General features: G+C 34.6%; 1 protein-coding gene across 1 annotated transcript in view; it reads left to right on the top strand.

The window, feature by feature from the left end:
* The window catches only part of Tecrl (trans-2,3-enoyl-CoA reductase like), a 71974-nt gene that overhangs the window by 29541 nt on the left and 26272 nt on the right, over positions 1 to 16161 (top strand). The window contains exons 3-4 of the mRNA XM_031341972.1: positions 10423 to 10467; positions 14250 to 14353. Of these exons, the coding sequence (XP_031197832.1) occupies positions 10423 to 10467; positions 14250 to 14353 (149 nt within the window). The remainder of the gene's footprint in view (positions 1 to 10422; positions 10468 to 14249; positions 14354 to 16161) is intronic.

The following is a 16161-nucleotide window of genomic DNA, read 5'->3' as shown; positions in this document are numbered from 1 at the left end:
TTGCTTGTTGTCCATTGATTCCAGGTAGGAATTATCAACCATTAATTTTCAAGACAATTAAAAAATTGAAAAGTAGAAGTCCTTTGTGGGAATTTTCAGTCCCAGTACTTCTTTTCTCTGATTTCTCATGCCTCTCAGACTAATTGATTTTTGCTCTGGGCTGTTTGTATTAGTATTTAATATCTTTATTCAAACCTCAAAGTCATTAGGTTTCATTTAAAGGATGTGCTTATAATAAATGCACTTTAAACTGTGAACACCTTTTCAACACTGACTAAACATAAGCTTCCTGTCTTTAATCTCAAGTTTTTACACAATCAGACATCTTTCTGCTACTTGTTTTCTCCTTGTTACCTGTGTGTGTTTGTGTGTGTGTGTGTGTGTGTGTGTGTGTGTGTGTGTGTGTGTCAGGGGGAAGGTCCTTATATCAGGTGGCACTTCAACTATCTATGTAGCTCGGGGTGATTTTGAACTCCTGATTCTTCATTACTTTACACCCCCAAGATTGCAAACATGTCTCACCCTGACTGTTTGTCGTTGTTAGTTTTATTTGTTTGTTGTTGTTGTTGTTTAGGTATTTGTTTGTATCTTATTGATACAAGACATTACACACTGAAGTATGTTATGTATACAGAGTTTCTCATATTGAGCAGTTCATTTCAGATTTCATATTCTTATTTCAAAATCAGAACAAACAACCACCTAAAAATTATAGTGATATATATAGAAACAAAAAAAAACAGAGAAAGTAAAGTCTCTGATATAAATTATTCACAGATTTGTGAGTCTACGTATAGGTTAATTGACTATAATAGTTTTCTCTATATGTGAATTTTTTTTTCTTTTTGGTTTTTCGAGACAAGGTTTCTCTGTGTAGAACAGGCTGGCCTTGAACTAAGAAATCTGCCTGCCTCTGCTTCCCAAATGCTTCCCAAATACCACTGCCCGGCCTATATGTGAATTTTTTTAAGACTAGTTTGACTATATCTTTCCAACTCAACAGCAAGAGTCGATAGTCATAGCTACCATCTGAGTGAATTGTCTTGGTGGTCGGCACTTCATTTATTCATTCTGAGCACAAATTCTTATATATAGCACTCTGTTCACAAAGCTGTGGTGCTTCTTCTCTGAAATGAGTGTCAAGGAATAAACACATATTTTCTTCAAAGTTTACATCCATAAGTTAAAAAAATAAATCTTCAAATCTAGTATAATGGCAGTATAAAATCCTCTTTTGAGTCCTGGCAGTTTGCACACCCTCCTTTTCTTCCATGCATCCATAAACATTATAAGAGTTGATTATCTCTCAGCAAATGTTTATGACAACAACCGTCAAAGAAAATTTTGTAAGCAAAGTGTACTTGTCTGAACTTGAAGCATGATTATTGAGTTGACTATGACAAGAAGACATATTTCCAGTAACATCTAAAATAAAGTATCTTTGTTCTTAAACATTTGATTTCTTGAAACTTCATTGAATTGTGTATGTCCATGCATATTTCTAATCACTGTACATATAATTATGATCAAGTAATAGCTAACACTTGTTTTCATGGAAGTTGGATGGATTACACTGACAAAGAGAAGCATCCCCATATGTACATAAAGTAGTAAGATGGGAAGATGAAAACAGGGTGAGGGTGAAAACCTGTACTCCGAAGCTCTGGTTTTCTCCTCAGCATCATATATTCAAATTTAATGCTGGACCTGGTGCCAAATACCTTTAACTGCAGTCTTTGGAGGGCAGAGGCAGATGAATCTGTGGGAGTTTGAAGGCAACTTGGTCTACATAGCTAGTTTTCTGTTTCATAGTATGCCTTGGGGTTTCCATTTCTGGAAACGAATGAACAAACAAACAATAACAAAAAGAAATACTACCAACGATAAAAAACACCATTGCCAAAACCAACCTGGAAGGAAAGTAAGGTTGTCTGGTTTTGAGCCTACATCTGATAGTCTTCTGTTGAAGGAAGTAACAGCAAAGATTCAAGTGAGGAACCTTGAGGCAGTGACTGATTTATAGACCATGGAGAAACGTCACTTGTTGTATTGTTCCTTATGACTTGGCAAGCCTATTATAGTATAGTAAACCCAGTATGGCATCACACAACGTGAGCTAAAATTTCCCATATCAATCATCTATCCAGAAAATGCATCTCCTGTTTCCTACAGGCTAGTCTGGTAGGGTCATTTTCTCAGTTAAAGTTCCCTCTTGAAGAATGATACCTTTTACAGTCATTCTGATATAAAAATTAGACACTATACTGTTATCCTGGAACTTAGAGGAAGGACCACTAGAAAAATATGGATCGTTCATTAATTATCAAGATGATGTAAAGTAGGAAGGGTAACTGAGGAAAAGGTTTTTGTATTAAAAAATGTGATATTAGGTACAATTTAGTATAGTACAAAAATTTAGATGAACGATTTACCTTAGAATAGATAGGTTGACAATTTCTAGAAATCCTTGTAGAGAAGAAACATGTTGGAGATTTGGAGTTGGTTTATTTTTTTTAGGTCATCTTCCTATTTCATAATTCAGAGTGTTTGCTTATTCAGCTAAAAATTTTTATTTATTTGAGTTCTTTTTTACTTAAACCATTTCTCTATCTTCCTCCATCACTCTGCAATATTGATAAAATGCTACTATGCTATCCAGTTTCTCTTACCCAAGCACTGAAATATCAACATTACATTCTAGCCAGTACTTTTTTTTTTTGGTGAGCAAAAGCATTCCTGTCTTATTGTTGCTGATTTGAATGGGATAGTTTCAGTTGTTGAGGAGGAGAAAGCAAACACTTTTTTCTTTCTTACAGATTCATAAACACTGTTCCACCTCTCCTCCTAAAACCCTAAGTGTTTGCCTGGAATCATGGTCCAGTTTAGCTTGATTACTTCATTATGTCTGTTGTATTTACAAGATTGCAAGGACTTGGTTTGCCACTGTTTTATTTGTGTCTAGTTATACTGAAAGTATGTACTAAATGAATCACTCCAAACCAATGAAACAATTATTTTAGCAAACTAACACAGAAGCAACTATCATTTTATTTTTAACAAATAAAATAGTTAGCAAACTAACATAGAGGTTGTAGCACATCCAGGAGTCATTTCAGGTGATGTGTTATGTTAGTTTTGATGAAAAGGCACCAGAACTTATGCACTTTTGGTGCTGACTCATAAAATACTATAGTAACCGCATATTGCAATATACAAAAGACATCCTGCCTTTGTGCTTTCTTTATTGCTTTGTTATCTCTTTGTAGGGAGTTTATTTTGTGAAAATAAAAACTTCACATTGCAATAGGGCTTTCGGCTACAAGAAAGCCAAGCTGTGTGCTGCTATAAATACCAGAAAGAGAAAACGATGGTGGTTATTCGGGAAATATTTGTTAAAATAAAATGATAGTTTGGGGAAAGTATGCTGCTTTTGAATAAAATAGCTTCAGTTTTTAAAGTATGAAGTCAATCAATATTTCAAGGTTCATCTTAAATAAGTCATGGAATTATTAGTAAAAATAATAATTCACAGATTTTGTATTATTATTTTAAACCTTATTTGCACTCTACAAGGATAATAACTACTATCAATATTATCTTCCATAATCAAAATAACAACTATTCTATAATTTTATGGAATTTTTATGTATGAGACTTTATTTGTTCAATATCCTCTTATTAATGTCTCCTCTAATGTCCTCTTATTAATGTCATCCTCTATGATGTTTTAGCTCATTTGTTGGCAGGAAGAAATTATTTTCTAAACTCAAAGATGGTTTAAAAACCATTTAAGGACTTATAAAGTAGTAATCTATAAATTGGAAGTCTATATAGACAAAAACAACCAGAAAAACATGAAGAGGAGAGAAGACTCTGTTATGTGTGTGATGCAATGTAAAAATGCAATTGCTGAAACACAAGAAACAACAAGTAGAAAAAAGCGCACAGCTCGGTTGAAAACTTGTTCAAAGTTTTTCAAACCTTGCAAAACATGCCAACAGTCATTAAAGAAACACCTTGTTAGTAAATGATATAATAATCATACATTTATACATATATTTATAACATACAATTAATTAAAATATGTTACATATATTATATATATTTAAATATAATTATATAATTAAATATTATTCTTTATATATGTTCATATACAAATGTTATACACAAACATAGGTTTTAATATATATTATATATTATTTATAATATTTTATAATAAATAATGCTATGTATTATATATAAACTTTATATAGAAACAACATTTTAAAAATTATAAAGTGGAGAAAGTAAACAATTTATGATCAAAATATAGATAAATTATCAACTAAAACTAACTGGCAAATGTAGTGAAAATACTGTTTTATTTCACAGTCCCTACATTAACTGAATTCCATACTTATTTTACTGATATCCTACCACGTGGATGAAACCAACTTTTTCCTAATGTTTATGTTTTTATATCCATTCAAAAGTGCTGAACTTTGCAAGCATATATCCCTTTCTTTAATCAAAACTGTGCTTTTTCCTTCTTTCTTTTTCTTTCTTCCTTCCTTTACTTATTTATTTATAATTTACTTATTTACTTATTTACATATTTTAAACTCCATATTTTATTTTCACCCCAGTCCACCCTCTGAATGATCTACATCCCATACCTCCTCCCTGCTTTCCTGTCTCCACAAGGATGGCCCCACCTGCCAACCCTACCCCACCTAACCTCTAAACTCCCTGAGGCCTCCAGTCTCTTGAAAATTAGTTGCATCTTCTCTGACTAAACCTAGACTTGGCAGTCCTCTGCTGTATATGTGTCATCATATCAGCCTGGTTGGTGGTCCACTGAGAGATCTCAGGGGTCCAGGTTAATTGCTACTGCTGATCGATCCTCCTACAGGGTCACCCTCCTCATCAGCTTCTTCTACCTTTCCCCTAATTCAACCACAGGGGTCAGCAGCTGCTGTCCATTGGTTGGACATCTGACTCTTCCAGCCGCTTGTTGGGTCTTCCAGAGGCCAGTCATGATAGGTGCCTTTTTTGTGAGCACTCCATAGTCTCAGTAGTAGTGTCAGGTCTTGGGACTTCCCCTTGAGCTAGATCCCACTTTGGGCCAGATCTTCAGCTTGACTAGGGGTAAAGCCTCCTTATTATGTACTGCACTCACAGCTTTGCCTAGTTTTCCAGTTCTGATCTTTTTCACCCAAATGCAAAGAGGAAACCTAAGGCTCTGGCTGTTGGGTTAAGCCTCCTAGATGCCTTTAACCTAAACCTTGTCTTTTCTACTCATCCATCACTTAATCTCTCTCAGGAGAACTTCTGCTCTAACGATTGCTTCATGATTTTATAGCTTTTATAGCTATTAGCAACAGAATTTATGGATGAGACAGTAGATTATCTTTAAAATCACAAATAATTTTGTGTATGTCTGGATGTCTGATATTAACTTACATCATCCTACATGTCTTACTATTTTTTTTCATATTTGTATTGTTTTCCAGATTAGTTTTTATTCTTACATGTGTGTGCCAGTGGTGTGTATGTGTGTGTGTGTGTGTGTGTGTGTGTGTGTGTGTGTGTGTAAATGTGTTCCAACAGAGGTGGGAAAAGGTTGTTAGATACCCTGGAGCTGAAGTTACAGGTATTTATGGACCACTTGACCTGGGTGTTGGGATCTGAACTCTGGTGTTTGATAATAGCAAACACTCTTAACCTCTGAACAGTCCCATTCCTTTTACCTCACTCCTTTATTATTATCTTCTTCCATTCTTCAAGCTGACTATTTCGCCTACCAGATTTCTGTTCTTGCTAAACTCTCCAAATATTCTACCATTAGGTCTTATTTTCATCACAGGAGCTTGTGACTTGCATAAGACAAGGCCACTGTTCCCTTTTCTTGATTTTTAATGTTCAACATTCTACTTCAGTTTATATGGATCCAAGTGATATAACACTCAGTGTATCACGGGTAGTTTTCTTTTTATCATATGTGATCTAAAAAGACATATGGCCTCCAGTCCTAAAGGCAGTGTTACAATTTGTTCAATTTTCTATTCCTGTTATACAGACTATTTCCCTCAAATTTCATTTCATAGCAAATAGTCTTGTTGTTTACTTAGCATGCATAGTACTCCCTTCCAATAGTCGTCTTATTTTTCTACAATGTTGTGTTTTAAAAGACAAGCTTTTATTATTTATTTTTATTTATGTACACTGGTATTTTGCCTGCATGTGTATTTGTGTGAAGGTGTCAGAACTCCTGGAATTAGCATTAAAGACAGTGGTGAACTGCTCTGTGGGTACTGGGAATGGAGTCCTGGTCATCTGGACGTTTGCCAGTGATCTTAACTCTTAACCACTGAGCTGTCTCTCCAGCCCTCAAAGCACTTTTTGTTTTGTTTTTGTTTATCCAGACAGGGTTTTTCTGTGTAGCCCTAGCTGTCCTAGCACTCACTTCTTTCTTGACTGGGTTGTCCTCGAACTCAGAGATCCATCTGCTTCTGATTCCTTACCATGTCAACTTTAATATGAATTAAGATATATTCCCCTTGTAAATTCATCTATAATGGCAAATCCTCTCAAACATTGTTGAGAACAGTTTTGCCATTTTGATTGGAGGGAACACATCAAGACTGAGGCTGTGGATTTTTTTTTTCTGATCACATATCCTGTTATATTCTATATGAGATTTGTTAATCTCTTTGCTTTTTTTTCCCCTTGGATATTTTTTTTTATTTACATTTCAAATGCTTTCCCCTTTCCAGGACTCACCTTGGGAAACCCTCATCCCATCCCATCTCACCCCGCTTCTATGAGGGTGCTCCCCCCCCACACACTCCTATCCTCCTGTCCTGGCATTCCCCTACATAGGGGCAATGGACACTCTCAGGACAGAGGGCCTCTCCTCCCACTGATGACCAACAGCCCATCTTCTGCCACATACGTGGCCAGTGCCATGGGTCAATCCATGTGTTCTTTGGTTGGTGGTCCATTTTCCAAGTGCTCCAAGGATTCTGTCCTGATGACACTGTAGCTCCCTCCATGGGGTTGCAAGTCCCCTCAGCTCCTTCAGTCCCTTCTCCATCTCCTCCATCTGGCACCCTAGAGCTCAATCCAGTGGTTGGCTGTGAGATTCTACCTCTGTATTTGTCAGGATCTGGCAGAGCCTCTCAGGAGACAGCCATATCAGTGTCCAATCAGCAAGCACTTCCTGGTATCCTCAATAACTTCTGGGTTTGGTGACTGTATATGGAATGGATCCCCAGGCAGGGCAGTCTCTGGATGGCCTTACCTTTAGTCTCTGCTCCACAATTTTTCCCCATATTTCCTCCTGTGAGTATTACCCATCTAAAAGCACTGAAGCATCCACATTTTGGTCTTCCTTCTTAGGCTTCATGTGGTTTGTGAATTGATTCTTGGGTATTCTGAACTTTTGGGCTAAAATTCACTTATGAGTACATACTGTGTTTGTTCCTTTGTGACTGAGTTAAGTCACTCAGGATAATATTCTCAAGTTCCACCTACCAATTCCATGAAGTCCATGGTTTTTTTATTTTGCTTGTTTGTTTCTTTGTTTTTGGTTTTTTTTTGGGGGGGGGGTTCTGTTTTTTGGTTTCTCAAGACAGGGTTTCTCTGTGTAGCCCCGGCTGTCCTGAAACTCACTCTGTAGACCAGGCTGGCCTCTAACTCAGAAATCCACCTGCCTCTGCCTCCCATGTACTGGGATTAAAGGCATGTGCCACCACTGCACGGCGAAGTCATTGTTTTTAATAGCTGAGTAGTACTCCATTGTATAAATGTACCACATTTTCTGTATCCATTCCTCTGTTGAGGGACATCTGGGTTGCTTCCAGCTTCTGGCTATTATAAATAAGGCTTCTATGAACATAGTGAGCATGTGTCCTTATTACATGTTGAAGCATCTTCTGGATATGTACCCATGAGTGGTATAGCTGGATCCTTAGGTAGTACTATGTTCAATTTCCTGAGGAACCACCAGAGTGATTTCCAGAATGGTTGTACCAGCTTACACTTTTTATACTGTTACCTGAAACAGAATATAATGACAATTCCCTGGATTGATACTATTGTAGTTACCATGATATAATAATGTTTGCAAGATACACAGGGCACACAAGATTAATGTCTAAGATTAATTGTCCTGTAAAGCTTTCATGCTACCTTGACTTCTAAAGGTCATACAGAGAAACACACAGGAGCCTGAGTACTTCACTGCCTGAGAGAGTATATCAGTCTCTCAGGAACTGGAAGGTACAGTGTACCTCCGAAGCCATAGACTATAACCTGAAAAATCTAAGACAAATGTCTTTTAAGGCAGCTAGGCCAGGCCAACTCCATAGTTTCCTATAGTTGACAACCAAGAATATATGCATATACTTACACATACACACAAATGTATATACCACATTTTCTGTATCCATTCCTCTGTTGAGGGACATCTGGGTTGCATATACATATGTGTGTATGTGTATATGATGTATACATATGCTCATATATACATATGCTCATATATATGTATGTATATGATGCACACATACACTTAAATTTGAGAAGAATATGTTTATTTTCACTTACATCTAGGACACATATTCCTTTAGCCTGCTGAAGTTCTGCTAACACACTTGTTCTATGCTCTCCATTCACTTGGTTATCTTTGAAAGATTATCTTGAGTAGGGTGTCATCTGAAATGTACTTGTCAACTGTCAGGTTAAAAGTGACTTTTCAATCATATTTTCAATTATTTTGATTTAATCTAGAAAGTTGCTGCACATTAAATCAAATGGGTGTGTGATACACACATCAATGATAAAAATCTAATTGCTACTATTTTCAGTATAAAGACATGCTTACAATGTATAAAAACCCACATTCCTCCAATTAAGCTACTAGCTATTCTCTTAAGTAACCACCAGGTTTATTTAACATTTTGGGAGGTGGGTTAATCATTGCTTTCATTTCTAAACACTCCTCTTTCATATGAACACATGCTCCATTTCAGAAAAATCTCGTACAATCCATAGCTAATTATCATGTTTTATGTTTCTTATGAATGGTCTCATTTTTACCTTTCTGTAAATTCTGAAATCTAGAAGTAGGTGCGGGGCTCATATATACTTTTATTCAATATGATCACAATATGTCTATTTTGACGTGTTTTTAGAAAATTCTCTCTCCTTTATCATGCCGAGGCTCTGCTAGCACACTTGCTTTAAGCTCTCAATTTACTTGGTTGACTTAGAAAGTTTACCTTTAATAGGATATCATTTGAAATGCACCTGGCAACTGTCAAGTTCACAGTGGGTTTTCAATCTTATTTCCAATTATTTTGATTCAATCTAGAAAGTTACTGTACATTAAGTCAAGTTTATTTTATAAATTGAAAAGATATGTAAAAATATTTCCATTTGATTTTAATAGTATTCTGCATTATTTACTTCTAACATTATATTATTAATTATAATTCTTTTTACAGCATAAAAGACACATCAGGATGGTGACCCATTGTTTCACTCAAATGTTTTGCAAACAAACAGCATTTAAGAACAGCTGGTGCTCTCCTACCTTTGATCATTTCCTAGTTGGGAATGGTGAATTAATCTGTTATTGGACACATGCTGTATCAGGCTATATTATTTCTGGTTCAATTTCAAAATAAAATGGGTATTTTATATCATTATTATTATTTGTCTACTTATCCAGTTTGATTTTCCATATGCATTGCCTTTTTAAAAAGATGTTACAGTGTTATGAGTATATTGACAGTGTTACTGCTTATCTTTACTTGCCTAGTGAATAATCAGTAATAAGTATTGTAATGAAATATATTTTTCTTGTGGCAAGATTTCATTTCTTCACAGTGTTGCAAGTTGTTATGGAAAGTGATGTCTTCAATGAATATTATTAAAATATGCTGAACCTGATTACATTTGTACAATTATAGGGGCTCATTTGCTGTCAGTGAAATGATAATCAAAAGGCTTGTACTTGGTTCAATATAAATTGTCCTCACATGCTCAATTAAAACTGTTGACTTTCCTGTGGCATTTTATTACATCATATTTTATTTGTCTGAAGGTCACAATGCAGTATGACGACCTTTAAACTTTTGAAATAAATAGTGGTAGCTTACAAATGAAAACTTTAAAGGGATATATCAGTTGTCAAGTGTGGTACGCCACAAGAATTGGTACATGCTCATAACCTGAGCACATCTTCATTGTCAAGTCACAATTTCATCCTGTAACCACCCACCACTGCAAGTTAGCACCCTTCCAATGGGAACTACTGTGTCTACTTTATACTGAGTATGTGTCTTATTTCCTTTCCAATAAGGATCCTGTCTTCCCTCTATGTTTTAAAGCCAAGTCTCTGCTTTTACTAATGATTAAATGTTACTTTTCACTTTATAGGTCCACAGTGGTACCCTTCTCGAATTGGCCTACAACTGGAATATGGTAAGACCAATTTTATCCAATCAGTTCACTTAATTTGGAATCTGTCCACAGAACTCAATAACTCTAAGTGTAGGGGAATGCCAGGGCCAATAAGTGGGAGAGTGTTGGGTGGCAAGCATGGGAAAGGGGAGGCAGCAGGGGTTTCTTCTTGTTGTTTTTGTTTGTTTGGTTGGTTGGTTTTGGAGGGGAAACTGGGAAAGGAGAAATCATATGACATGTAAATAAAGAAAATATCTAATTAAAAAAATAAGTCTCATTTATTAGTGTATGCATGTAAAAAAAACTATTTCATGTGAATCTAACACTACAGTGCTAGTCCCTTATATCAATGAATACAATTTTTTGAAAATTCCATTTTGATTCCATAAGTAGAATACTATGATAAAGGAGAGAAAATTAATGAAATTGAGAAAAATGCAACATTCTCTAATAGAAATAAAAAAAACAGAATTTCAACAGATAATTATATAATTGTTAAAATAAGTCTTACTTAAGAACTAATACTATTGATATTGTACCACCTGTACCTAATATTTGAAACCTTCTGTTTATAAGAGAGCTGTAGATTGGATTGGATTTTTCTAAGGTTTGTAGAACGCATATTTAAAAATTTTTAGTAGTGTTTTGTAGGAAGTACCTATTAAGAAGTTGCCACTTCAGATATATTGGATTTTTTCTTCATTTGATAATATTCATCAGTCTAAAATTTCACTAAAATCTAAGCCAAATTTCTATTTTTAAAAAAAAATTGAAAGATACTCCATTTTATAGATAGATAGATATAGAGATAGAGATAGATACTTTCAAACTTGTATGTTAAATTGATAAGGATCTATTATATTTTTATAATTCATGTAATTTTAGTATAAACTGGATCATCATCAGATTTTCAAGTTGAATTCTTCCTCACTGAGCCAAGGGAAAAAAAGCATTGTCTTTTTTCTATGGACCTCCATGATGTATGGTTTGTACTTAATGAAATTATTGCATTATTTGAACAAATTTCTAACACAAAAATGTCTGTGTGAAAGTGCCACCGGCATTAGTGTCACATGCCATTTCCATTTGAGGCATCCTCCAAGGGACTAAAGGATTTATTTGCTAGTACAAAGCTTCTGGTGCCTGATATATTTGGGTCCAGGAAGTAGTCCGAGCTAAATCAAACTTCAAAGTACATGTTTGGACAGAAATTTGAGTATCTCCTTTTTGGGGGAAAAGAGTGAATTATTTCATTGAAGCTAGCAGCGTATTGTAAAAATAAGTTGATCTTACCTCAGGTTTTAGTTGACTTCTCTACTTAACCTATTTATGGTACATTGAGTGTTATGTATAGCCAAAATACAATAAAAGACAACAAATTCAGTAAATGTTTATTTTCATCGTGTGTGTGTGTGTGTGTGTGTGTGTGTGTGTGTGTGTGTGTGTGTGTGATGTTTATACAGAAATCTGTAGAAGCCAAATAAGGGAATAGGATTTCCTGGAGCTAAAATTATAGATGGTTTTACTCAGCATGAGTGCTGGATCCAAACTAGAGTCTTCAAAAAAAGCTGGCAGCTTTTGTTATGGCTGAGGCATCACTGTGTCCCATTAGTTATCAATTTTTAAAAGTGTTAAATCAGATTATGTTATAGATTCAATATTTAACTTATGTATCAATAATAGCTACAAGCAGCACCACAGGCGAGGGGAAGGATGAGTCCAAGCAAATCTGTCCCACGGCTACTGAGAAGTGCTCCTTCAATGCATTCAACAGCAAACTTAATGAGCAATTTGCCTCATGAAATCATAATTTTAATTTCCTCATCCAAAAGATACTGTTAAAAACAGAACTCAGCATAATTTTTGTGTCCTAAATAGCAAACATTCATTTACCTAGTGGTTCTGTGAACTAGTTGTAGTTTGTTGACCATGGCTAGACTCATACATTCTTCTGCAATCGTCCATTAACAAATGATTGATCTTGTATGCATAGGATCACAAGCACTCCACTTGAGCCAAGCAATCTCCTTCCCTTTAGTAGAACAAACAGACCATATGAAGAAGGAAAGAGAAAATCAACAACTTTGAGGCCTAACTTTAGAACTGCCAAGCTCTCTCCCTCAAATAATCTGTTGACTAAAGCAATCAGGAAACCATCTGTCCTCTGAGAGTCAGAAAGGAGATATCAATGTCATACTTACAATGACACAGAAATAAATGTATTTTGTTTCTTTTATCCATATCTGTTTTACTGTGTTACTGCTTCTCAGTGTTCTAGTTGGTACACTTGAATTTCTAGTAATTAAAGTCATTGAAATGCCATATTGGAAAGCTGAAACATGGATATATGTAGGTTTTGATTTTATAGCTACCAATATGGAAAAGCTTAGTGCACATCCTACATAAAAAATCCATGCCAAACATCTATATGTAAGGTGTGTTCTTGAATCTAGCCCATTGTTTAGAGCAATTATCTGAAGACTGGCTTGGTTTGAGCTTGTTTGGGCAGGAAATCATGGGCTTCTAAATAGAAAAACAGTTATCTACAAGGATGGCAGGTCCATTGTCTTGGCTCACACATTGTCTCTGTATACTTTTCTTCCTCTGGGAAGGCAAAGGACAAACTCTTTATCCCCAAGTTAGAGTGTGGAATGAAGGATTAAAGGGAAAATTACTCAGAGCCAAAAGGATTTGTTATGCAAATTTATATCCTAAGTACTCACTGAAAAGGTCGACTTGGGCCAAATGAGGACTGGCTAAGAGTGATATTGTCAGGAGGATCCTGGGAGTTTAAAAAGAGATGAAAAATAAAAGGAGAATACTGAGGAAAACTTCTGTCTTCCACCCACACATGTCCAAGAGAATGCACAAACATGTATATCTCCCTAGGCACTAACACAGGTAGAGAAAGAAATGGGGGGGGGGTGGGGAGAAAGAGAAAGAGAGAGAGAGAGAGAGAGAGATTGGTAAGATTTATTATGTATCTTGTTTCTTTACAGAATGTCTTGTTGCTGAGAATATATTAAAAATAAATGCTTCAGTGTTTTATTACTATGTTTTCAAAAATAATAAAATACAATTTACTTCCCTTCTAAAGAACTCAATAAATATACAAATCCAAAAAGATACAAAAACATCCAAATATTTGACCTTACAATCATTCTATGATCTTAGGTGTGATTGTCATAGTAATATTGACCATTTTGATTTCAAATTGCTTTCCCTGTCATGTTCACTCCTTGTTGTTATATAATAAGTTAGCCAAAAAATGAAACATAAGAGCAATCTTCATTTACTCTCTCCATATAAAAAAGTTTATAATGTATATATGTATATATGTACATACACACGTATATATATCAATATATATATATTCCAATATACATGTGTACATATACATATATATACATACACATATATAAATATACATGTATATACATATATACATATTCCAATAGATATTGTCTGGGTTTTCTATCCAGTATATACTAAAGCTTAAATCAAGTGCTGGTTGGATTGAATTTTCGTGGAAAAATTCTTGAGTCATTTCCTTTCTTTCTACAAGTACTAAAGACTGTCTATGTTTTGCTCTGAAAGCTTTTGGAAAACTGTGTATCAGGAAAGTTGATACAGAAATTACTCAAATAAAATGGTTCAAGTCTAATAATATTCAGAGATGATCTATAATACCATGACTGCTTAAAACTAACTCTAAGTAGTTACCAACTTCATATTAAGAAACTCCTTATCACTGTGTCATGAAATGAAATTTAAATATTATTTCCTCATTGCTCTTACTTTAGGTGGCCCATATTTGAAGGACTACATCACAGTTCAAAGTGTCGCAGCTTCTTCGATTATCACACTCTATTTTACAGATTTGGGTCAGCAGGTCGGGTGGACCACAGTAAGTGTCCATTAGAGTTTAGGACCTATAATCGACTGTTTTAAATTTCATGTTTATATTTTAGGCTTTATTTTTTTTTAAGTGATAGAAATTGAACCCAGTACCCTACTCAGGTTAAATTAAAGTCTGACCATTTCTGTCAAATACATTGATAATTGAAATTCAACACCACAAATGTGCCTGTTAAAAATTGTTGTTGAATTCCCTTGCACTCAAACTGAAGATATTTTTGCATAATTAGGAGAAATTAATTTCAACAATATACTCAGGAAGGAACTGTGTGAAGATTTTATAAAGAGCTATAAACATTGGGGGTCCAAAATAATGAAATAATTATGTACACATGATAATATATAATAATAAATCAGATGATCACTATATTTCAAAAAAACTTCCTCAACGATATGTAAAATTCTACTATAGTTATACCAAAATCATTGGACAAAGTTTTATTGAATCACTAGGTTTTTTGGTTAAAGAAAAATGAATATTTTTGTCTCATTCTTCTTTAAAAATAGGGGTCCATCTGTTTACTTTAGTCTTTATCTTTTGAGTGACATTGCTCCAGCTTTGGGCTTAAGGGTACATTCTCTTGCCTTCTCCTTTTTGAAGTGATAACCATTGTAGTTCTTAAATTGTTATCTCTGAATTTAATGATATAGAAGCAGGAGGACTACACCCAAGGAAATGAAGGGGAAAACGTCTTGAAACCACTTCAGGAGATCGAGTTACTCATGATTAAGTCAATCAATTAATAGAAAAGTTTCAGCAGCCAGAGTAAACTCCACAGGTCTCTTACTGCAAAGAAAATTCAAGGGTGATAAGTAATTCTTGCAATGATAGGCAGAGAATGTGGCTTTCTCTGTCATTTTTATTTCACAATAATCATCTTTTATGTATTCTCTTCACAAATGAACACTTTTTGTATGCTTTGTGTAATAATATAATGTATATTTGTAATGCTTTTATTTCCAGGTTTTTTCATTTAAATGGATTTAGTTTTATCATTCATGAAGTTCCCTTATACAATCAATTTTAAAATTGATAAGTGTTACTGGGACTGGCTCTGGCTTAATTCTCAGTACCCACCTGACTTCTCATTATTCTTAGTCCCATGACAGTCTTCGGGTCTTCACAGGCACTGCATGCATATGCTCTAAAGACATGCATGTAGACAAAACACCTATGGACATTAAATAAACAAATGAGTATTTTAAAAACTAATAAATATGCATGCTCAGTTATATGTTAAGAACCTTCTCTAAGTCATATGTTAATATTTATATTTATTAATTTATTACCTGCCCAAGTTAATTTTTAAGATATATGCCCCTTCCATATTTAGTAATGAGGTCCTTTATAGTGGGGTTATTATAGTGGGGTCTTTGGTATTATAAATTTGTTTTAGTTTCCAAACACTGTGGAGCCTTTGAGTACTTAATTGTTAGACTAAAAGTTAATTTGAAATAATATTAATTCTTCTGAAACATAGGAATGTTAAGGTAAAAATATTGATGCATACATTTATTTATAAAAATATAATATTTAATATGATTCCTAAGCATGCTTAGTTAAAGATATTTCAAATAGGTAGATCTGACCTACAAAGATTCAAGTATTCTAAGATTCTTTGAGCAAACTTATGATGAAGAGCAAATTTTCTTCCTAGGGATTGTATCAAAGTGAGAGACATCAGACATAAGTTCATTAGAAGCTTCCAGCTGCACTAGCAGGATAAGCAATGAAGAGGAGAAGCAGTAAAGGAGATTTTTTTTTTGATAACTGTACTAGAGAATTATACTTCTTTG

The sequence above is a fragment of the Mastomys coucha genome, unplaced genomic scaffold, assembly GCF_008632895.1.
Source record: "Mastomys coucha isolate ucsf_1 unplaced genomic scaffold, UCSF_Mcou_1 pScaffold22, whole genome shotgun sequence".
Classification (NCBI taxonomy): domain Eukaryota; kingdom Metazoa; phylum Chordata; class Mammalia; order Rodentia; family Muridae; genus Mastomys; species Mastomys coucha.
This window is presented reverse-complemented; position numbering and strand designations above follow the sequence as displayed.